The 24,830-nt window shown below is 44.1% G+C and overlaps 1 protein-coding gene across 1 annotated transcript in view; it reads right to left on the bottom strand.

Moving 5' to 3' along the window:
• Positions 1–24,830, bottom strand: part of LOC135509260 (serine/threonine-protein kinase WNK1-like) — a 74,116-nt gene that overhangs the window by 14,925 nt on the left and 34,361 nt on the right. The window contains 13 exon segments of the mRNA XM_064929764.1: positions 286–384; positions 672–809; positions 1,204–1,239; positions 1,574–1,651; positions 1,798–1,958; positions 2,085–2,367; positions 2,370–2,504; positions 2,613–2,714; positions 2,915–3,134; positions 6,648–6,736; positions 8,547–8,704; positions 10,341–10,561; positions 10,701–10,873. Of these exon segments, the coding sequence (XP_064785836.1) occupies positions 286–384; positions 672–809; positions 1,204–1,239; positions 1,574–1,651; positions 1,798–1,958; positions 2,085–2,367; positions 2,370–2,504; positions 2,613–2,714; positions 2,915–3,134; positions 6,648–6,736; positions 8,547–8,704; positions 10,341–10,561; positions 10,701–10,873 (1,893 nt within the window).

Here is a 24,830-nt window from a genome sequence, read left to right as displayed (position 1 = left end):
AGAAACCGTGACTATGGTTCAGGGGAGGGTACTGGGCGGAGGCCGGCTAGTGGAGACTGTTTAACAGTCTGATGGCCTGGAGATACAAGCTGTTTCTCAGTCTCTCAATCCCAGCTTTGATGTACCTGTACTGTCTTCACCTTCTAGATGGTAGCGGGGTAAACAGGAAGTACAGGGTTTTACTTCTCATAGGACGCGTGTCTGTTTGTAGGCTCCTTAAACTACTAACACGTAAAGCCTAACTACTAACACTAATCACACACGTTGCCCCTGTCCTGTGGGTACCTGCATCACAGAGACGTTTGTGGCCTGATAGAGGAAGTAGAGGTGCTCTGCATTGATTGGAGGAGACAGGACAGGAGGGCTTGGTTCATTGGCCCATGACTGACAGCCATGCAAGAAAAAGCAGCAGCATGCAAGAGAAACTCATGAAAGAAAGTGGATGAAAGAGTGGAGACCGACACAGAGCCGTTAGTCAAAAAGCAGAAAATAATTTTAAAAAGAGGGAAAGAATAGAAAAGAATGACGAGACCGTACATGCGTGATAAAACATTTACTAGATGAAATACATTCTGTGTCCTTGTTTGTAGATTGTCTGAGTGTTTTAGCGTTGGTATGAGGGCAAGCTGGGGTTGTTGTGCACTTGACCAATGTGTTGGTGTGGGTGTCACCTGTATTTGCCGGACTCCAGGCTGGAGAGGTGGTAGTACTGAGCTCTGAGGTGCATCGCTGCCCTCTGGCTGTGGCTGCTGGAGGTGCAGAGGAGGGATGGGCTGAGAGGGGGGCAATGTCACCTGCTGGGGGGGCACCTACAAGGGGTAGGGGGAGTGACAGAGATAAGAGATCTGCACAAATCAAATGGCCATATCTCAGACAAGACTCTCCATTATCTATTCCCCAACACACTGCTCTTCAAACACACGCACCGCACCATCCCTCCCCCAGAGGCCAAACCACCTCAGTTTCACACTGGCTCTCATCCAACATGCAACTCCCCCAGGCACTTACCTACTGAATCACATAGGATTACTATAAATCAGTCTCATATAGCCTCAGTACAGGTTTTATAGCATGGATTCTACAGTACACACACACTACTAAAATTGCAGAAGGATAGCATATAAATAGTGTATGTTAAGAGAAAGGATGGGTGTGACAGTAGAGGGAAGAGGTGTGCGTTTGCAAGGGACAGTTTTTAAGTACCTGAGGGGGGAGTGGTGGGTGGTAGTAACCTCCATACTATAATAAGAAACAAAATACAACAAAGGGTAAGAGGGAGAGGAAAAAGAAGAGGTGAGCAGAAAAAAAGAAAACGAGAAAGAGATGGAGGAAAATATAAGGAGAGAAAGCATAGGAAGAAAGAAAAACAGAACCAAAAGGAACGCAGAAAGAAACAGAAAGAAGTGAGATGGTCCACCAATGTTTTCAACAACAAGCTAATATTGGCCTTTTGGTAAGAGCCCACGGAAGCCTCTGATCCAGATCTATTCATAGTGATCGATGATCTAGGTGTGATCAGCTGAGGAACAGCAGTGTTGTGGTGGTGAAGTTGTATTGTGATGGTGACGTGTACCTGTTGTGGGGCCCCAGGGGCAGGCTGGGAGCTTGGAGCCCCAGGGGCAACAGTGGTATGCTGAGCAGCAGGAACCACCTGACAAACAGGACAGAGGGAGAAGCAAGAAGAGAGAATGAGATCGAAACTACATGGGACTTTATGATACATGCAGAGACAAGAGTTGGGTACTGTTACTGTGAGCACATATTAAATGCGTTGTGTGTGCCACATTAATGACTCACCATGGTCTGCTGCGGCTGACGTGATGGGTCTGTTTGGACAGGAGGAGGGGCCTGTGGCTGAGGCTGCTGACTGGGAAGAGAGGTGTATGACATCACCGGCTGAACCGGGTGCGTCTCATGAAGGATGGAGGAAACCTGAGCACTATCTGTCATTTGATTGGCTGAAAGAGGGAGGGGTAGAGAATGGGGAGATGGTTTGTTTTTGATAGTTCATAAACACTAGATTAAGACTATAATGTAGGTCAATAATACAGAGCCATGAGAGCAAAAAGGCAGAAGGTACAGACCAGTCTCAGTCTGCTGTGGGTACTGGTCCACCTCTGGCCTCTCTGATTCTGTCTGGACTGGAACCTGGACTGGAACCTGGACTGGAACCTGGGACGATACTGGGACTGAGACAGAGACTGGGAGCTGCCCTGTAGACTGGGGTATATAGGGAATCCCCTGTGGCCCCAGCTGTGCTGTCTGAGGGGGGATGTAGGGGGCCATGGGCTGGGTTGGCTGCTGGGTGGGCTGTGGGGGTATGTAGGGGGCAGCCTGTTGGCCTGGCTGGGGGCTGCCTGAGGGACGGGCTGGGCTGGTTGGGGGGCCTCTGTGCCGGGCTGGAGCCCTGGTTGAGGTTGGCCCTGCTGCTGCTGCAGTAGTTGTTGTTGTTGTTGCTGGCCCTGCTCCTCCTCCAGCCTCCTCTTCTCTTGTTCCTCTCGCACCTTCAATTTAATCCCATCTAGTTTAGCTTAGTTTAATTCATGAATGCAATACCATACATCACATTTATCCAGGATTCAAGCCAAAGATTCCATTGAGCCGGTACAGACCTGTTGCCTCTGCTCTCGCTTCCTGCTGATGAGGGAAACTCTGTCCTTGATGGCCTTAGCCATGGTCTTATGGTCCCCTTCACACACGTAGCCAGACTCCACCTGACAAAGAAATACACACACACACACACAATAGGGCAGTGTTAGGACTTGACTCACATTTAATGTTATTTAGTCTAGATGATTTGTAAGTCAAGGATTCATAATAAATAATCAGGAAGAATAAAGATTGTGTCTCAAATGGCAGCCTATTTGGGACACAGTCAATCTCTCTCTAAAGTGGACATTGTGTTGCCACCCACCATCTCCTGGGCCACGTCCTCAGGGACGTCCTTGCTGAGGTCGAAGGAGAACTCAATGGCCTCGTTGTCCTTGTATTTCCCCTTCAGCTTCTTGACATCCTCTATCCTCAGCCAAAGCTTGATGGCCTCCATTTCTCCGTCGTCTTCTTCGGCCAGCTCAACACGCACCCCTGTCTCCTCCTGGAAGAAGGCATGGTTCAGCAGGTCCTTTATCGAGTACCTGGGAGAACGTGGGAGGGGGGTGAGAGAACAGAAGACGGAGAGAGGATGAGTCAAATCAACAGACATCTTTAACACACTTTGAAACGGGTCATATTTTGAGAAAGTCCTGGGTGGTTGAGTATGAATACTCTCCCTGTATCCGTGTCTCATTAGTGGTTGAGTATGAATACTCTCCCTGTATCCGTGTCCCATTAGTGGTTGAGTATGAATACTCTCCCTGTATCCGTGTCTCATTAGTGGTTGAGTATGAATACTCTCCCTGTATCCGTGTCCCATTAGTGGTTGAGTATGAATACCCTCCCTGTATCCGTGTCTCATTAGTGGTTGAGTATGAATACTCTCCCTGTATCCGTGTCCCATTAGTGGTTGAGTATGAATACCCTCCCTGTATCCGTGTCTCATTAGTCTCATTAGTGGTTGAGTATTAAGCAGTGATACACTCATGAACTTCTTTGAGGAAAAAATTATGATTATTAGAAAGCAAATTACAGACTTCTCTTTAAATCTGTGTATTCCTTCAAAGCACAGTTGTCCTGAGTCTGCACAACTCTGCCAGGACCTAGGATCAAGAGAGACGCTCAAGTGTTTTAGTACTATATCTCTTGACACAATGATGAAAATAATCATAGCCTCTAAATCTTCAAGCTGCATACTGGACCCTATTCCAACTAAACTACTGAAAGAGCTGCTTCCTGTGCTTGGCCCTCCTATGTTGAACATAATAAACGGCTCTCTATCCACCGAATGTGTACCAAACCCACTAAAAGTGGCAGTAATAAAGCCTCTCTTGAAAAAGCCAAACCTTGACCCAGAAAATATAAAAACTATAGGCCAATATCGAATCTTCCATTCCTCTCAAAAATTTTAGAAAAGGCTGTTGCGCAGCAACTCACTGCCTTCCTGAAGACAAAACAATGTATATGAAATGCTTCAGTCTGGTTTTAGACACCATCATAGCACTGTGACGGCACTTGTGAAGGTGGTAAATGACATTTTAATGGCATAGGACCGAGGCTCTGCATCTGTCCTCGTGCTCCTAGACCTTAGTGCTGCTTTCGATACCATCGATCACATTCTTTTGGAGAGATTGGAAACCCAAATTGGTCTTCACGGACAAGTTCTGGCCTGGTTTAGATCTTATCTGTCGGAAAGATATCAGTTTGTCTCTGTGAATGGTTTGTCCTCTGACAAATCAACTGTAAATGTCGGTGTTCCTCAAGGTTCCGTTTTAGGACCACTATTGTTTTCACTATATATTTTACCTCTTGGGGATGTTATTCGAAAACATAATGTTAACATTCACTGCTATGCGGATGACACACAGCTGTACATTTCAATGAAACATGGTGAAGCCCCAAAATTGCCCTTGCTCGAAGCATGTGTTTCAGACATAAGGAAGTGGATGGCTGCAAACTTTCTACTTTTAAACTCGGACAAAACAGAGATGCTTGTTCTAGGTCCCAAGAAACAAAGATATCTTCTGTTGAATCTGACAATTCATCTTAATGGTTGTACAGTCGTCTCAAATAAAACTGTGAAGGGCCTCGGCGTTACTCTGGACCCTGATCTCTCTTTTGAAGAACATATCAAGACCATTTCAAGGACAGCTTTTTTCCATCTACGTAACATTGCAAAAATCAGAAACCTTCTGTCCAAAAATGATGCAGAAAAATTAATCCATGCTTTTGTCACTTCTTGGTTAGACTACTGCAATGCTCTTCTTTTCGGCTACCCGGATAAAGCACTAAATAAACTTCAGTTAGTGCTAAATACGGCTGCTAGAATCCTGACTAGAACCAAAAAATTTGATCATATTACTCCAGTGCTAGCCTCTCTACACTGGCTTCCTGTCAAAGCAAGGGCTGATTTCAAGGTTTTACTGCTAACCTAAAAAGCATTACATGGGCTTGATCCTACCTATCTCTCTGATTTGGTCCTGCCGTACATACCTACACGTATGCTACGGTCACAAGACGCAGGCCTCCTAATTGTCCCTAGAATTTCTAAGCAAACAGCTGGAGGCAGGGCTTTCTCCTATAGAGCTCCATTTTTATGGAACGGTCTGCCGACCCATGTCAGAGACGCAAACTCGGTCTCAACCTTTAAGTCTTTACTGAAGACTCATCTCTTCAGTGGGTCATATGATTGCGTGTAGTCTGGCCCAGGAGTGGGAAGGTGAACGGAAAGGCTCTGGAGCAACGAACCGCCCTGGCTGTCTCTGCCTGGCCGGTTCCCCTCTTTCCACTGAGATTCTCTGCCTCTAACCCTATTACAGGGGCTGAGTCACTGGCTTACTGGGCTCTCTCATGCCGTCCCTGGAAGGAGTGCGTCACCTAGGTGGGTTGATTCACTGATGTGGTTATCCTGTCTGGGTTGGCGCCCCCCCCCTTGGGTTGTGCCATGGCGGAGATCTTTGTGGGCTGTACTCAGCCTTGTCTCAGGATGGTAAGTTGGTGGTTGAAGATATCCCTCTAGTGGTGTGGGGGCTGTGCTTTGGCAAAGTGGGTGGGGTTATATCCTTCCTGTTTGGCCCTGTCCGGGGGTGTCCTCGGATGGGGCCACAGTGTCTCCTGACCCCTCCTGTCTCAGCCTCCAGTATTTATGCTGCAGTAGTTTGTGTCGGGGGGCTAGGATCAGTTTGTTATATCTGGAGTACTTCTCCTGTCCTATTCGGTGTCCTGTGTGAATCTAAGTGTGCATTCTCTAATTCTCTCCTTCTCTCTCTCTTTCTCTGAGGACCTGAGCCCTAGGACCATGCCCCAGGACTACCTGACATGATGACTCCTTGCTGTCCCCAGTCCACCTGACCGTGCTGCTGCTCCAGTTTCAACTGTTCTGCCTTACTATTATTCGACCATGCTGGTCATTTATGAACATTTGAACATCTTGGCCATGTTCTGTTATTATCTCCACCCGGCACAGCCAGAAGAGGACTGGCCGCCCCACATAGCCTGGTTCCTCTCTAAGTTTTGGCCTTTCTGGGGAGTTTTTCCTTGCCACCGTGCTTCTACACCTGCATTGCTTGCTGTTTGGGGTTTTAGGCTGGGTTTCTGTACAGCACTTTGAGATATCAGCTGATGTACGAAGGGCTATATAAATAAATTTGATTTGAGTATGAATACTCTTCCTGTATCGGTCTCTCATTAGTGGTTAAGTATGAATACTCTCCCTGTATCTGTCTCTCATTAGTGGTCGAGTATGAATACTCTCCCTGTATCTGTGTCTCATTAGTGGTTGAGTATGAATACTCTCCCTGTATCCGTGTCTCATTAGTGGTTGAGTATGAATACTCTCCCTGTATCTGGGTCTCATTAGTGGTTGAGTATGAATACTCTCCCTGTATCCGTGTCTCATTAGTGGTCGAGTATGAATACTCTCCCTGTATCCATGTCTCATTAGTGGTTGAGTACGAATACACTCTCTGTATCTGTATCTCATTAGTGGTTATGAAGCTCAAATCACACTGGATAAGAGTGTCTGCCAAATGATCAAAATGAGAATGTGAGCTGACCTCTCGTCCTTGTTTTGTCGGATGCATCCCTCGATGATCTCCTTCACCTCGGGGATCGCCACCTTGTCGAAGCTGGCCGGCTTCACCCCCTATAAGACACAGACCTCCCAGTCACAACCCACACATTGTCAACACACTGTTTCCGTGATACTAACCTCCGGGTCTATCCAGGGTTGCAGATAGAAAGGTCTTGTACAGAGCTGAAATTATGACATATTTTACATGACGGAAGTATGTCTGTTCTATGTAATATATTTCCATCTGCGCCTTCTGTGGCGTTGCTCTGTCGCCTCATATCAGAGAACAGTGTATAACACTGTATTGGACTGCAGTGCACGCTATATGTTCAAACTTGTGTAATTGTAATATGATCTACTTGAGTGTTCCTTGTGGGAAAACAAAGTTGTTCAGGGGAAAAAGAGCCAAATAGGAATATAGTCTTTACAGGCACTAACTCAGTGATGGTTCGTTGGAGAAAGTGTATGAGGAAAATGAATGGCATTTGTGTAGGGGTTTTGGATAAACACAGAAAATAAGGTCTGTGGTAAACACAGGTTTAGGAGATATTATACATTCTGTTCTATGAGATAATCTTCATCAGCTAACATCATGTTCAGTGAACAAAGGCTTCATAATTCATAAAGGTCATGTTAACTGAGTAATCTCAGAACAAAACGTAGAAGATGTCCTAAGCCTGTGCTAACCTCAGACCTGAGGAATGGCATTCCCATAGGGATGTCTGCACAAACCAGAGGTAACTTATTTCCGGGTTATAAGACTACAAGCTGGCGAGCTCCATAGTCACCAGGTACAGCAGTCTTGTCTCAGAGCAAGGTTCAGCAGCAACCCACTGTGTCCAGGGCCTGTGCTGCTGAGGACCACTAACCTAGAAATCTACATGTAAACTCTGGAGTTATGGTGACACTCCCACTCTTTGAAGATTAGGGCCTGCTGCTGTTGTTGCTGGGAGTTGGGGAGAAGAATGGTGGGGGAGAGCATGGATTCCAGAAAACAGGGTTGATGAGGGGAGCGGAAGGAGAAGTGAAGGAGTGATGCGGGGAAAGGAGTGAAGGAGGTAAAGAGTGAGAAGGAGGAATGGAGGGGGGAGCAGAGGGTGTATGTGTGACGTTGTCAAGTGATGGATAGGTCTACAGAGACAGCAGCAGACTGTCATATATGATATCTGAAGCTCTGATAGTCATAAGGTTGCACACTTCTGATGGTCTCAATGCGATAAGTCTGTGGCGTATATACTGATTCCAGGAATGCATGTTACTTATCAAGAGAGTTTAACAAATGTTTAGCTAAGGTAAAAAGTAACCTGTGTCATGTGGCGCTCATGGAAGAAACAGGCACGTGCAAGAAGGTATACCTACTACCTCCCAACGTAGTTGTTGATCAACTGTGCTCACTGACACTGGCAGCAGACATTCGATTCCTAGAATGGCAATGCTGATTGGTGAGAAAATAGGCTCACCTTCAAGGCCCATTTCTAACCATAATCATGAAGTATCTATGCTGAGGTGTGTGTTTTCTTCCTTTGGATCCAAGTCGAGGCCCAGTTACACCCAACACAAATGACAGACTCAACACGCCTCAAGAGACAGAATGAGAAAAAGCGCAAAAGATAGAGAAAAATAATGTAGGCTGCAGGACTGAAGGAGGTGGGAAAAGAGGTAACGGACAGAGAGGAAGAAGGCTCGCGGGGAAGACAGATAGAGTGGGGAGAAAAAGACAAGTGGCAAAGAATGGCTAATGATGCAAATTAAAAAGAATTTAGCTCAAAAGGGACAGCCAAGCAGTGAGGGAGAAGGGGCAGATAAGAGGGAACTGGAAAGAGGAGAGCGGGTGGCAGATCGAGGACAACAGGCAATTGAGGTTGAGGCAGCGGAGACTTACGCTGGTGACTCTGCGGTAGATCTGTGCAGCGTTCTGGCACTCGGAGTATGGGTACTCTGAGGTGGCCATCTCCAGCATGCACATCCCAAAGGCATACACATCCACTGACTCGTCGTACTTCTCCTCATACATCTCAGGCGCCATGAACTCAGGGGTACCTTAAATCAAATACAACCATTCAGAACTCTGTGTCTCTCTGTTTGTTCGTCTCCATCTCCGAGTGTCACACCCCAAACGCCCCTCTTCTCCTCTAACCAAGAGGAGGAAGAGTGACCGGTCCACCGCTGCCTCCAGGTGAGCAGAAGCTGCGAAGGAGAGTAGAGAAAGAGAGAGAGGAAGGAGAGAACAAAAAAGGGGGGGGGGCGGGTTCAGTTAGACTGTAGAGAAAGAGGCACAAGTTTCTCTGTGTAAGACCTGGTTATCTGTGGGGTGACACCTTGTATAGGGAGTCTACAGAAGATGGCTGGTGTACAGAAAACACTGTAGGGGGGGCCAAACTGGTGTTAGACACACACTTTGCCAGTTTAACTACTGACAAGCTGTAGAATGGCCCGGTTTACCAATCAGAACCTGGTTAGTGAGTTGAACGTCAATGATCAGGGGCCTCAAAATGGCATAGAAGGGGCACAAATAGTAAAACTAGCTATGGAAATAACTTGTGTCAAGACCTTACATTTCACAACTAAACCCTCAAACATAACCTGTTTCAAACAAACATACCTTTGAGTAGTCTGACTCACCTGTCCTCCTTGACCTGGGGAGTAAGGTATTATGGTGATGGCCGAGAGAAGCAGATCCCATAGCTAGTTAGTGAAACAGTGCATTTCTGGACACCAGCCTTATTCAAATAGCAGATACTCTGCTCTCAATCTTCTAATGGTCTTACACAGAAAAACTCTAATGGTTATTTGAAATGATTAGTTTTTTGTAAGGTGTGTGTCACAGTGCACTCGCACACTTACCAGGCCATTACAATACTCACTGACCAGCAGTACCCTACTTATTCCTTTACTGCAGAACGGAGCACAGCTGAGGCTACAGCCTACAGGCTCAAAACATACCCGAGAGTGTGAAAGAACAACAACAAAAAGGCTGATAAAGGAGAAGAGGAAAGTGGGGAGGGGGGGCTTTCCAGACAGAAAAAGAAGCAGACATTATTCTCTGTGCTCCTGACATTATTTAAAGGACAGAGACAAACACGGACAAAAACCTGTAGGGCCAAACCCTTCAAAAAACAGAAACGGCAAACGTTATTGGCATCACTGGCAAACAGACCACATATTTCCAAACCACAGAGCAAAGACCAGTCTGAGACAGAACACATAACCAGAGGCCATACCTGTAACCCTGGCCTGGCGAGCCTGACAGTTACGGCATGACAAGTGGATTGAGATTCATTTTTCACAGAAATTGCCACTACTTACTCTCAGTAGGAGCCTGAAAGTGAACTTCCACTTTGTGGAAGAAAAAGAGAATCAAATCAATTCTGTCACGGGTAATCAGCCCTGGTGGACTCGCTGACATAACACAGTGTGTGTAAAGAGAGGGTTAGTGGGTCTCCCCATGGCCTGGCCTCCACTTGAGCTGTGGTTTGAAAAGAGCTGAAACATTGTGGTCTGCTTTCCAACCACATTGTCAGTAAAAAAAAAGAAGAGAATAAATAAAATAATCTAACCATTCACAACCTCAATGTTAACTACAGTATAATGACCTTACACAAGACATCACCATTGGAGTTTAGTGAGGAAGAAAGCAGAGCACAGTAAAAGGTAGCTGGTGATGTTGGGGTCTTACCTATGACACTCTTGGCAAAAGAGGACCTCTTGAGTGTTGCTAATCCCAGGTCTCCTATCTTGACGGAGCCTGTGGGCCCCGTAATGAAGATGTTGTCACACTTCAGGTCCCTGTGGATGATAGGCGGGGCCCTGGTGTGGAGGAAGTGAAGGCCCTTCAGGATCTGCCTACACCAGCTCCTCAGAACTTTGATCTTCATGACCTTGAAGCGCTTCAGATACCTACAGAACGGACATAGGGGTAAAGATGAACATCACACAACCATCCTCATCACATTACACTGATTTGGGTAACTAGGACCAACAATTGAATCATGATGATAGACTGGTGTTGATGTCTGTGTGTGAAAGTGAGACTCACGTTTTGAGTGTTCCAGAGGTCATGAGCTCTGTGACCAGCACAATACACTTCCTGCCTTTAACAGGGGCCTCCCAAGAGTCGTAGAAGCGGACAATGTTGGGGTGCTGCAGCCCCTTCAGCATGCCCGCCTCCTCCTTGAACCGCTGGCGCTCCGACTTGGACAGCTTACGGTCCTACGGGGGGGGGGGGAATCATAGGAACGTTAATGTTACATACAGGAGATGGTCAATACAGTTGAAAAGAGTGGATTTAGCTTACATGCTTATATGACAAATACTTTTTACATGCAGGAGAGTCAAATAACAATGGGAACAGTAGCCTATTACTAGTATGCCAAAGTGGAAGCAGCTAGTCTACATTTTGGCAGTTATGCCTAGAGTTGTTCTTACAATAAGAGAGTTTAGTGAGCTAAGCATTTGACAAGAGGACAAGTCTGCAAACATTTCCGTCAGTTACCCTACAATTAGAAAGTCTTTAGCATGCTTGGGCCAAAATGCTTCCGCACTTGTATCTTTCAAAGCTGGCATTGAGTTGGATGAAAGTGCTTTGGAATATAAAGAACACTAGTATGTAAACCCATCCAGGTTATCACATCAGATGAAACAGCTTTCAAACATCTCACACACAAGATCAAACAATCGTGTGCACGCCAGCTCACACCACACACATAGTCTGGGGTGTAGGGCAATTGTCAATGTTTTCTCTGGCGTGGGGCACTGACATGAGAGGAATGTGTGCAGCTTTGGCCTACTTTTCCACCAAACGAAAACAAAAGAGCCAGTGTGAGATGAATGTGAAGTGGATACATGTGAAAAACCTAATTTCCCCTGTCTCCTAACCAACTCCCCTCAGTCTAACATCGCAAAGCACACAAAATGTCTTCAGTAGGGACGGCAGTTTTTCTTGGTCGGGTCATGTGGTCAGGAAAAACAGCTACATTTCCTGAGCAGACAAGACCAGCCCACAAAACACAGAATACAGCTTCATGCATCTATTTGAAACAAGTGATTGCTGATAAAGAGTTCAAGTCAACATACAGATTAAGCAGACTACTACTACTCCTAGTGCACTCTAATACAAACTAAGCAGACTACTACTACTCCAAGTGCACTCTAATACAAACACAGAATTCTGTCTGGCAACGTTCAACAGGTGGCCAGCCTAAAGCACTGACAGAATATCAATTACAAGTCAAATACCTTCATGCATGTGTAGGCTAAAACTCTTTACTCTTTACTCTTTATGATAGCCAACAATTTTGGACAAATATAAGAACCAACATTTTCTTCACTAAAAGAGCCCGCAAATAAAGTCACATTTTACAAAAGGCTTTTGTAAATACTAAAACGAGATTAAAAACGGCCAGACTCGTTAGGCCAATAAGCCTCCGTCCCAGGGTTGCCACAAGTTGCCAGATATACTGCTGGACTGACCTACATTTGCACTGAGACCAGACCACAATATAAAACCTCAGTGCAAGATCTGGCAACCCACCACCAGTCAACCAAGCCCAGAATAGAACCCCCCCCCCAGTTAAAGACCTGGCACCCTGCCAGGTTGTCCAGGAAACACTCCCCATTGTTTGAGGAGAGCACAGAGGGAGAGAGAGAACTTTCTCAACAAAAGAACAATGAAACAGCACACTGCTCTGCAGTTAAAGAGGAACTGAGCTGTTCCAACTCTGGGGCTTAGGTCTGACTGATGAGAGTTGGGGGCCGTTACTAGGGAGGGAGTTTTGGCAGACAGGAGACAGAGGGATGAGGATTCTTTGGAAACAAGGCAGCATTTGTTGTAGGGGGGAGGGGTACAGGGTTGAGGGGGGGACAGGGAACCAGAGTATATTTTAGTCGGAGGAGTGACCCTGAGCCTGGATGAGGGGGTGCTGGCTGTGCCCCCTGACCAACTGACCTAGTTTCAGTATCTGCTGGGCCCGTGGTGTGGGCCAGTGGTTCCCCTTCCAATTTCTTTGCTCTTTCTTCAGTGCATGTGAAAACAGTCAAACAAAACATCCACGGCAGAATTCAATAGCTTCATTCTTTACCCCCCCCCCCCCCCCCCCCTGTTGCCCTTTTTTCCTAATCCCAAACAGACCCCTCGCCCCTACACATTAGGGCTGGGTTTTAACTTGACCTTCTATAACAGTATGTGAATGTTTGGTTTGTTAAATGTGATACACCATGTATCCATCCATTTATATATAGAACCAGTCAAAGGTTTGGACACCTACTTATACAAACATTTTTTTTTTTTTTTTTTTACCATTTTCTAAAATGTAGAACAATAATGAAGAAATCAAAACTACAAAATAACACATGTGGGGGGGGAGAGTGTTATTTTACATTTCAGGTTCTTCAAAGTAGCCACTCTTTGCACACACCTGGAATTCTCTCAACCAGCTTCAACTAGAATTTTTTCCAGCAGTCTTGAAAGAGTTCACATATATTCTGAGCACTTGTTGGCTGCTTTTCCTTTACTTTGCGGTCCAACTTATCCCAAACCAACTGAATTGGGTTGACGTTGGGTGATTGTTGCTCGCTTGCAACAAGCGAGGTATCTAGCAACAGCATGCTAGCTAAATTGCCGTAAATGCGCTTAATGCTTTTCGACCTGCACCCCAAATTAATATAGTTGGTTCAGAGTTTGTTTTGATATTTCAGCCTATGTGTTCTGATCACATCTGGTGTGGGTGGAAAAAAATCAAAATGCGAGCGATGGCACATATTAATTAGGCAGCATGTTAGGCCTACACTGCATACACAGCCTTTCTCTGAAAACACTATTGTTTTTATTTGGAAATGGGCACCATGCTGGCACAGAATGTTTTGGGTAGTGGGTTGGATAAATATTAGAGGTCGACCGATTAATCGGAATGGACGATTAATTAAGACCGATTTCAAGTTTTCATAACAATTTGGAAATCGGTATTTTTGGTATTTTTACACCTTATTTTCAATGACGGCCTAGGAACGGTGGGTTAACTGCCTTGTTCAGGGGCAGAAAGACAGATTTTCACCTTGTCAGCTCAGGGGATCCAATCTTGCAACCCTTCAGTTAACTAGTCCAACACACTAATCTCATTGCACTCCACGAGGAGCCTGCCTGTTACACGAATGCAGTAGAAGCCAAGGTAAGTTGCTAGCTAGCATTAAACTTATCTCATAAAAAAACAATCAATAATAATCACTAGTTAACTACACATGGTTGATGATATTACTAGTTTATTTAGCATGTTCTGCGTTGCATATAGTCGATGCAACGCAGGGGGATGATTTAACAAAAGCGCATTTGCGAAAAAAGCACAATCGTTGCACGACTGTACCTAACCATAAACACCAATGCCTTTCTTAAAATCAATACACAGAAGTATATATTTTTAAACCTGCATATTTAGCTAAAAGAGATTCAGGTTAGCAGGCAATATTAACCAGGTGAAATTGTGTTACTTCTCTTGCGTTCATTGCACAGAGTCAGGGTATATGCAACAGTTTGGGCAGCCTGGCTCATTGCGAACTAATTTGCCAGAATTTTACGTAATTATAACATAACATTGAAGGTTGTACAATGTAACAGTAATATTTAGACTTAGGGATGCCACCCATTAGATAAAGGCTCCGTATTACACTTAAATAACAAACGTTTTGTTTTCAAAATGATAGTTTCCGGATTCGACCATATTAATGACCAAAGGCTCATATTTCTGTGTGTTATTATGTTATAATTAAGTATATGATTTGATAGAGCAGTCTGACTGAGCGATGGTAGGCAGCAGCAGGCTAGTAAGCATTCATTCAAACAGCACTTTCGTGCATTTTGCCAGCAGCTCTTCTCAATGCTTTAAGCATTAAGCTGTTTATGACTTCAAGCATATCAGCTCCCGAGATTAGGCTGGTGTAATCGATGTGAAATGGCTAGCTAGTTAGCGGGGTACGCACTAATAGCATTTCAAACATCACTCGCTCTGAGACTTGGAGTCGTTGTTCCCCTTGCTCTGCAAGGGCCACGGCTTTTGTGGTGCGATGGGTAACGCTGCTTCGAGGGAGGCTGTTGTCGATGTGTTCCTGGTTCGAGCCCAGGTAGGGACGAGGAGAGGGACGGAAGCTATAGGGTTCACTGGCATTACTAAAGGGCCTATAAGAACATCCAATAGTCTAAAGTATATGAAATACAAATGGTAGAGAGAGAAATAGTCCTATAAATACTATATTAACTACAACCTAAAAACCTCTTACCTTGGAATATTGAAGTCTCATGTTAAAAGGAACCACCAACTTTCATTTGTTCTCCTGTTCTGAGCAAGGAACTTAAACGTTAGCTTTCTTACATGGCACATATTGCACTTTTGCTTTCTTCTCCAACATTTTGTTTTTGCATTATTTAAACCAAATTGAACATGTTTCATTATTTGAGGCTAAATTGATTTTTATTGATGTATTATATTAAGTTAAAATAAAAGTGTTCATTCAGTATTGTTGTAATTGTCATTATTACAAATTTAAAAATATATATTTAAAAAAAATAAAAAATATATATTTTGGATTTCCAATAATCGGTATCAGTGTTGAAAAATCAAAAAAAAATAAAAATCGGTCAATCTCTAGTAAATATGCAAATTAGAATGTCCACCACTGCAAAATTTTAACATTACGATGGCAGTCCAACCACACACAGCCAAAAATCCAGAGCCGAAATTGGCCCAGTATCTCAAAGGTTTCTGGCTGCATCAGATACCATCTTATGGCATAAATAGTGAGACATACGAGCTGAGACAGGATGTCGAGTTGTGACAGAAAATGGTGCATTACCACCACCAACAGCACGGATGGAGAAATTACATTTAGAATGAGAAGCTAGCCTACTAGCTAGAGGCTAGCTAGTAGTGCTAGCTTGCAGCAGAGATAAAAGGGGTTAGTTATCAGTATTAGGGATGTAATGATTCACCGATAAACACTTGAACTGGGGACTGATGCGCAAGATAAAAGAACATCAGTCTGCGGGAGCCCAAACCGATCCAAATATAGCATGCATTGGCCAGAAAAACAATTCAAATGTTAAGAATTGTCGGTTCACTAATGTCTTTTATTCATATTGTTTCCCCTCATATCTGTAGTGATGGAATTGATGCGTCCTCTCCTTCAGTTCAGTAGCACATCAAACAATAAAAAGCATGTTACGGCATATTAGGGTTGGGCGGTATCCATAGTGTCTGTGCATTCCCAGGATATACCATATTACCAGTAGTGCACACAAGGGGCGCATTTGCTTTTCCAAAAGAAAAAACCCCACCACTTACCAGAATGCTAACAGTGCTAAAAAGTACTAAGGAACTCTCATAGCGGATGCTAGGAAAATGCTAACGAGCACATGCAAACCTTTACTACTAGGACAGGCAACCCAGCGCTTAAAGTTATGCAAATATGTCAAAACGCAGTTTGCCACACACAACACAAACATTAGATAGTTAACTTAATTGTTAAGAAATATAGCTGGCAAACATTGGTGGTGAATTTCATACAAGTGTAACATGATCACCTGACTTAAGTCGCTCTGCAGGAGTGACTCACCTCACAAAGCTCCCATTTTGCTTAGGGAGACGCTTTGTAAACAAACACACGTGACTGGCTTAAACCTCTGTTTTGGGAAACTAGTACCAGAAAGTTTCAAAATGAAAAATCGTTACAATGAACCATTTGCTAGTACACAAGCTGACTACAGGTACAGTGCCTTGCGAAAGTATTCGCCCCCCTTGAACTTTGCGACCTTTTGCCACATTTCAGGCTTCAAACAAAGATATAAAACTATTTTTTTGTGAAGAATCAACAACAAGTGGGACACAATCATGAAGTGGAACGACATTTATTGGATATTTCAAACTTTTTTAACAAATCAAAAACTGAAAAATTGGGCGTGCAAAATTATTCAGCCCCCTTAAGTTAATACTTTGTAACGCCACCTTTTGCTGCGATTACCGCTGTAAGTCGCTTGGGGTATGTCTCTATCAGTTTTGCACATCGAGAGTGAAATTTTTTCCCATTCCTCCTTGCAAAACAGCTTGAGCTCAGTGAGGTTGGATGGAGAGCATTTGTGAACAGCAGTTTTCAGTTCTTTCCACAGATTCTCGATTGGATTCAGGTCTGGACTTTGACTTGGCCATTCTAACACCTGGATATGTTTATTTTTGAACCATTCCATTGTAGATTTTGCTTTATGTTTTGGATCATTGTCTTGTTGGAAGACAAATCTCCGTCCCAGTCTCAGGTCTTTTGCAGACTCCATCAGGTTCTCTTCCAGAATGGTCCTGTATTTGGCTCCATTCATCTTCCCATCAATTTTAACCATCTTCCCTGTCCCTGCTGAAGAAAAGCAGGCCCAAACCATGATGCTGCCACCACCATGTTTGACAGTGGGGATGGTGTGGTCAGGGTGATGAGCTGTGTTGCTTTTACGCCAAACATAACATTTTGCATTGTTGCCGAAAAGTTCCATTTTGGTTTCATCTGACCAGAGCACCTTCTTCCACATGTTTGGTGTGTCTCCCAGGTGGCTTGTGGCAAACTTTAAACGACACTTTTTATGGATATCTTTAAGAAATGGCTTTCTTCTTGCCACTCTTCCATAAAGTCCAGATTTGTGCAATATACGACTGATTGTTGTCCTATGGACAGAGTCTCCCACCTCAGCTGTAGATCTCTGCAGTTCATCCAGAGTGATCATGGGCCTCTTGGCTGCATCTCTGATCAGTCTTCTCCTTGTATGAGCTGAAAGTTTAGAGGGACGGCCAGGTCTTGGTAGATTTGCAGTGGTCTGATACTCCTTCCATTTCAATATTATCGCTTGCACAGTGCTCCTTGGGATGTTTAAAGCTTGGGAAATCATTTTGTATCCAAATCCGGCTTTAAACTTCTTCACAACAGTATCTCGGACCTGCCTGGTGTGTTCCTTGTTCTTCATGATGCTCTCTGCGCTTTTAACGGACCTATCACAGTGTATTTGAGACTATCACAGTGCAGGTGCATTTACACGGAGACTTGATTACACACAGGTGGATTGTATTTATCATCAGTAGTCATTTAGGTCAACATTGAAAGTAAAGGGGCTGAATAATTTTGCACGCCCAATTTTTCAGTTTTTGATTTGTTAAAAAAGTTTGAAATTTCCAATAAATGTCGTTCCACTTCATGATTGTGTCCCACTTGTTGTTGATTCTTCACAAAAAAATACAGTTTTATATCTTTATGTTTGAAGCCTGAAATGTGGCAAAAGGTCGCAAAGTTCAAGGGGGCCGAATACTTTCGCAAGGCACTGTATCTATTTAAAAAGCTCTAATATTCAAAGTCCCGAAAAAGTTACTTTTTAGAATTTAAAAAATGTTAACACATACTAAGGAATCTTCATAGACAATGCTAACTAAATTCTAACAAGCGCATTGAGAACTTTGAGTTTGACCTAAACTATACAAGTCAGTCAAAAACGCTACTCACAGTTGCTGCACGCACAAAACAAAAACGTGCCAGCAAGTCTCTTTAAACAAGAGGGGAATTTCTGCTGGCGCATGTTGCTACAGTAAGTGACTCAAAGCTCTTGTCAACGTGTGCTTGTGTAAAAAAAACACACCACATGACTGGGGACTACCATAAACTACATAATGTGACAGATGAAATGAAGAACGCAATGTTCTTTATCTCCTAAAGTATTGCATAAGTTGACTGCAGGTATTTATTTTAAAAAAGTAGCTACAAATATTAAACTTAATGTAAAAAACTTCAAAGACAAACGATATTGAAAAACCATCCTGTGGTTTTTTCAAAATACCCTAGTATACATAGTAGTGTGCGGGAGACAGCTCGCGCCAACGGGAGGTAGGCCCGTCCCTGTTCAAATAGGCTATTCACACATTTGCATTCAGATGGCAGAGGCTTTCACTATGTCAAATAATAGGCTTTATTACTTTGACAACCAATGTCATTTTATGGGCCATTGTTACCAAATACCCCGTAGAAAATTGTGTTTTACCGGAGTGAACGTAACTCACATCCAACTGCTGATTGGGGTTGTCAATCATTCAGGTTTTATTTAGATTGTTCAGGTTCACCACCATAAGAAGTAGTTTTGCTTTAAAAACCGTCAGTGTATTTGGCCATTTTAACTTGAACGGGGTAATTTAAAAGGACAGCAATATTTCTTTGTGAGCTGCGCATGGTCACATTTATTGGTCAGAGCGGGAGAAGCTCTCCACAGTTTAAACGGTTCGCTTTTGATAAGGTAAAATCCAAAACTGTATTATATGAATTGGCTAAATGCCATGTTAATGTCTAAATATAAATATTGACATAATACATTTGAGGTAGTACTATCTGCAAAATGAGAAGTTAATCAGTAGGCGATTGTGATTTCAAATAAAAACGTGGGAGACAAAAAAAAAAAAATTGCCACACACACACAGAGAGCCACTCAGCTTAGAGAAGTCATCTCAGACAGATCCAGCTGAGGCCCAGGGCCTGGTTGCATAAAACATCTTAATTGTTTACCTTAAAGCTGCACTATGCAACTTTTTGGGCAACCCAATCAAATTCACATACAAATCTCAGTTATAGATCTGTGATTCTCATTGAAAGCAGTAGATCTTTTCTATGAGTGCAATTCAGATCCTTCCTGTTCTTAAGTTATATTTTTGTGTCTTTCACCTTCGGTTTTGTACACCAACTTCAAACAGCTGAAAATACTATATTATTGGTTATTGAAAAGATATTTCAGTGGTTTACATTGTACAATTTCTCTCTACACTAACAGGCTGACAACACTCGCGTGTTCGAGCATTCCAAAATAAATGTAGAAATCTGTTATTCAATTATTGCACCCACTGCTCACGCACGCCAACGAGCGTCTGCGATGCCAAGGGCTACAATAGAAATCAGTTCTATTTCTGACGCAGATCGCGCTGCAAGTCCGCCCTCTCCCATCTCCTCATTGATTTATACAAGCAGGTACCCACATGCCATCTCATCATTGGTTATACCCACGTGGGTGACTGAAAGACGAACGAGGTCAGTGGCTGCAATGCACCTAATTTATGAAAGTTGCCAATCGCAATATAAAGTCAAGAGAAGAAAAGGCCTAGAAGGAAGAGAGATGACTAGAAACGATTCAGTTGACCGTTTTATGTGTGGATTAATTGGCGGCGTAGAGGACCTTGTGCAACTCAATGTTTCTATCCCTGGACAAATTAGCTAGCAACAGCAAGCTAGCTAAATAGGACAAATTAGCTAGCAAGTGCAAGCTAACTAGCCATAAATGTTTAATGCTTTTCGACCTGTCCCCAAATTAATATAAATTGGTACAGAGTTTGTTTTGATATTTTAACCTGCGTTTCGTGATCACGTTTGGTGTGGGGGGGACAAAATAAATTGACGCGCACCTGCGCAGCCGGTTTGGGTTCCATGTAAACATTGCTTGTTTTGTCACAAACTGAAATTGGGCAAACTATTTGTGGCGGAGTGATTTCTGCACATTGCACCTTTAAGGAAAATGTTCCCTTACCTAAGGGAATTGTTTAAAGGTGTTGCATAGAGCCCCTCAAACAGTTCTTTAGGTGAGGGCATAATTTAAGGGTTTTACGGTAGTTTGAAGGCCTGTATGGCAGAAGGAGTCTCGGGTGACAATAGAGATGACTTGATTCACTGGCTGAACATGTCAAAGATGTGCATTTATTCATTAGATAAGAAAACTTTTATTTTAGTAACTTTTTTAGAACTTATTACTTTTGAGCGCGTCAAGCTAATTGACTAGCTAGCTAGCTTTGTAGCCATTGAATGGGCACCTTCCATTGTTTAGCTAAGTACCTAACTAGCTGGGTGATGGATGTTTTACTTTTGAAACCAAGGCAGAGGCAAGCAACATTAGCCTCCACAAATGCTGTTAAAATTGATAAACTTCTCTCGCTATATAAACTCAGCAAAAAAAGAGATCTCCCTTCTCCAGGACCCTGTCTTTCAAAAAAATAAATAATTCAACTTCACAGATCTTCACTGTAAAGGGTTTAAACACCGTTTCCCATGCTTGTTCAATGAACATTAAACAATTCATGAACATCCACCTGTGGACTGATCGTTAAGACACTAACAGCTTACAGACGGTAGGGAATTAAGGTCACAGTTATGAAAACTTAGGACACTAAAGAGGCCTTTCAACTGACTCTGAAATACACCAAAAGAAAGATGCCCAGGGCCCCTGCTCAACTGCGTAAACGTGCCTTCGGCATGCTGCAAGGAATCATGAGAACTGCAGATGTGGCCAGGGCAATAAATTGCTATGTCCGTACTGTGAGACGCCAAATAAGGCGCTACTGGGAGACAGGACGGACAGCTGATTGTCCTCCCAGTGGCAGACCACGTGTAACATCTGCACAGGATCGGTATATCCGAACGTCACACCTGCGGGACAGGTACAGGATGACAACAACAACTGCCCGAGTTACAACAGGAATGCACAATCCCTCCATTAGTGCTCAGACTGTTCGAAATAGGCTGATAGAGGCTGGACTGAGGGCTTGTTGGCCTGTTGTAAGGCAGGTCCTCACCAGACATCACCGGCAACAACGTCGCCTATGGGCACAAACTCACCATCGCTGGACCAGACCGGACTGGCAAAAAGAGCTCTTCACTGACGAGTCGCGGTTGTGTCTCACCAGGGGTGATGGTCGGATTCGCGTTTATCGTCAAAGGAATGAGTGGTACACCGAGGCCTGTACTCTGGAGCGGGATCGATTTGGAGGAGAGGGTCCGTCATGGTCTGGGGCGGCAATCTCAACGCTGTACGTTACAGGGAAGACATCCTCCTCCCTCATGTGGTACCCTTCCTATAGGCTCATCCAGACATGACCCTCCAGCATGACAATGCCACCAGCCATACTGCTCGTTCTGTGCGTGATTTCCTGTCTTGCAGGATCCCGTTCCAGAGTACAGCCCTCGGCGTACCACTCATTCCTTTGACGATAAACGCGAATGTTCTGCCATGACCAGTGAAGAGCCCGGATCTCAATCCCATTGAGCACGTCTGGGACCTGTTGGATCGGAGGGTGAGGGCTAGGGCCATTCCCCCAAGAAATGTCTGGGAATTTGCAGGCGCCCTGGTGTAAGAGTGGGGGTAACATCTCACAGCAAGAACTGGCAACATCTCACAGCAAGAACTGGCAAATCTATTTACACGTGTTAAGTTTGCTGAAAATAAACGCAGTTGACAGTGAGAGGACTTTTCTTTTTTGCTGAGTTTATGTACTGAATTAAGCACTTAAGGGACCTCATGGGCAACATGAACATCTTCACTTAAATTTAAGGGGGAAAGTCGCCTTACAAAATGTTTTATGCAACTGACAACGTTAAAGAAATGAGAAAAGTAGGAAACTGTTTTATCCAGCTCCTGAGCTCCTATCAGCAGCAGATATGGATTTAAAATGGAAAATGAACGTGTTCATGCAAAAAAATTCACTGCATCAAACCGTATTGCATCAATTAATTTCCCTAATCAAACCGAATCACACCAAATCATTTCAAACTAAAGTATCGTTCTTGTCTCGGAGCCAATCAGTATCTTTTCTATTAGTAGTATTAGCTAGCTAGTCAGTGTAGCCAATTTATCAAGGCGATAACACAAGAGATGGTTGCTTGGTTGTAATGATTTTTGGCATTAACATTGTATTAAAATTTTTTATCAAAACGAAATTAATCCTGCACACACAGATTGGCTAGCCAAACATCCCAACTTCAACCACTACAATACTAACATAATGCCCTGGACCAGAGCACGGGCACCGACTGACACCGTGGAAGTTCAGGTTGCATGCGCACATAGCATCTGAGACCAAAAACATCTGAGACCAAAAACACCATCTAATTCCAAAATTGTTAGACACACACGCTTTGAGATTCGCAGACCAGGGGCTTCAGCCTGCATAATCTGCAGACGGATGCATCTCTGTCAATCACAGCACAGACTGTAGCTAAGGTGACTCATAAACGCAGGTTATAGCGGTCACCACCAGGGGAGATGGCCAAGACCACCACAACATTAACACAGGTGCAATGGCTCCCTTCCAGCCCTACTTTCCTCCTTTCTTCTGCTAATTTCCTTCTAAAACTAGCAGGTGAAAATATATGACCACCTTCTCTCACAACAGTGGCGGTGAAGGAAGAGAGAAAATGCAAGGAAGCTAGTAGAGACTTGAGACACAGCCAACATCCTTCAAATGTCATTTGAAAGGTGTGCCAGCCAAAGGAAGGGACCTATAAAATACAGGAATAAAGCAGTAATAAATCCCCGGGTGGCAGGCAACAGCAGTAATGAATGACTAGACTGCAGTCATGAGTCACAGCAGCAGCTCTCAGTGTGTGTCTCAGACTGGGAATGAGTCAGCTCAATAAATAGCAATGTTGCCACTACTGTATTTCAAGCCGATACCCTAGCATGGATAAGAAATAGCTAGCAGGTGTATGCCTTTTTTACTTCTTAACGAGGGGAGATTCCTGGCACAACAGTCAGCACTGGGCTGTCAAATGGCCCAGGTGCTGTGAGGCCGCTTTCACACAGAGCATTATGGATCCACTCTAAAGCCAGTCAAGCCCAGGCTTCCATGGAAGAGCACACACTGCTACCAGGGAAAGGCTGTCATAAATAACCTATGTAGTCTATAAATAGAGCAAGGAAAAATAGAAGGGTCTGTGCCCACTCTGAGGCCTGTCTCTATCAGGTCTCTGCTGAGGATGACATTGGGGGAAAATACACTTAAAAGGGAAGCAGTTTCACTGGTCTGACTCAGGCCATACTGGCAACAGAGGCAGGGCACCTATTTTCCATCGATAAGACAGTTACACGTTTAATCAATTAGCCCTCACATAGATTTGGTGATACATTGATTGCATACTTGGCTGATGTTGTTTGGCTACAATCCATCAACTGTTACTTCCAATTGTGGTGTCCTCTATACATTTTACATGCATGTGTGGAGCCCCCCGGTGGCCACAGGGCATGACAGTAGAGGTCAGTGGTTCAGCATATACAGAGACGAGCAGTCAGCCAGGCTGAACTACAGCTGGACTAACAAATTGACTAGCTGAGTTCCACAGGTCAGTGTAGGCTGGTAGAAAACTCACACATACACGTTAACCCCATAACATGTGGGTTAGTGAGTGCATGCATGCATGCATGCATGCATGCATGCGGGTGTGTGCCCAGCGTCGTGCGGGTTAGGACGTCATTGTAAATAAGAATTTGTTCTCAACTGACTGTAACTGTGTGTAGCAACTAGCGAGATTGTATGTGTGGAGAGCTGGTGTACGGCAGTAGGCTATATGGGGGGAGGGGGGGCGTTCTGGCTATATAGTGCCTTAATGGTACTGACACACGTGAGGTTGGCAAATGAATGACTGTTTTTGCTTGTCAAGGCCCAGGAGCAAAGCTAATGATTGACACTGAAGATTTTTTGCTGACATAAGGAGAAAAAAATATTCCCTAGAAAATGTATTGAATGAATGAAGTACAAGCCAGCTAACCAGCTGGGAGAGGCTGAGCTCAGCGCAACAGTACAGGCCAGCTAACCAGCTAGGTGAGGCTGAGCTCAGCGCAACAGTACAGGCCAGCTTACCAGCTAGGTGAGGCTGTTTGAGCTCAGCGCAACAGTACAGGCCAGCTAACCAGCTAGGTGAGACTGTTTGAGCTCAGCGCAACAGTACAAGCCAGCTTGGTGAGGCGGTTTGAGCTCAGAGCAACAGTACAAGCCAGCTAACCAGCTAGGTGAGGAGCAACAAGCTCATACAGATCGGTTTATCCTCCTGATCACATTAGATTGAGAGTTTTCTTTGGTTCACACAAAACATAAGAGAGCTACAGCAAAGCTTCAGTCTTCCCCTTGTTATCCATTAGAGTAAGATTTAAAAAACAAGGACTGTCTTTGTACAGAGAAGCCTCTAGAAATCTCTAGTCTAAATCACATCAGATCACACTAACAGAGTTAGCCAGAAGCCAGCCAGAAATCCTGCTTGTACGAACCTCGGAAATGGCTAATCTCGTTACAACAACATTGCGGGTTGGAAAATAACCATTAAATTCTGGCACAGAATGGTTTCCTAATTCCACAGTGGT

The sequence above is a fragment of the Oncorhynchus masou genome, chromosome 22, assembly GCF_036934945.1.
Source record: "Oncorhynchus masou masou isolate Uvic2021 chromosome 22, UVic_Omas_1.1, whole genome shotgun sequence".
In the NCBI taxonomy this organism is placed as follows: Eukaryota; Metazoa; Chordata; class Actinopteri; order Salmoniformes; family Salmonidae; genus Oncorhynchus; species Oncorhynchus masou.
This window is presented reverse-complemented; position numbering and strand designations above follow the sequence as displayed.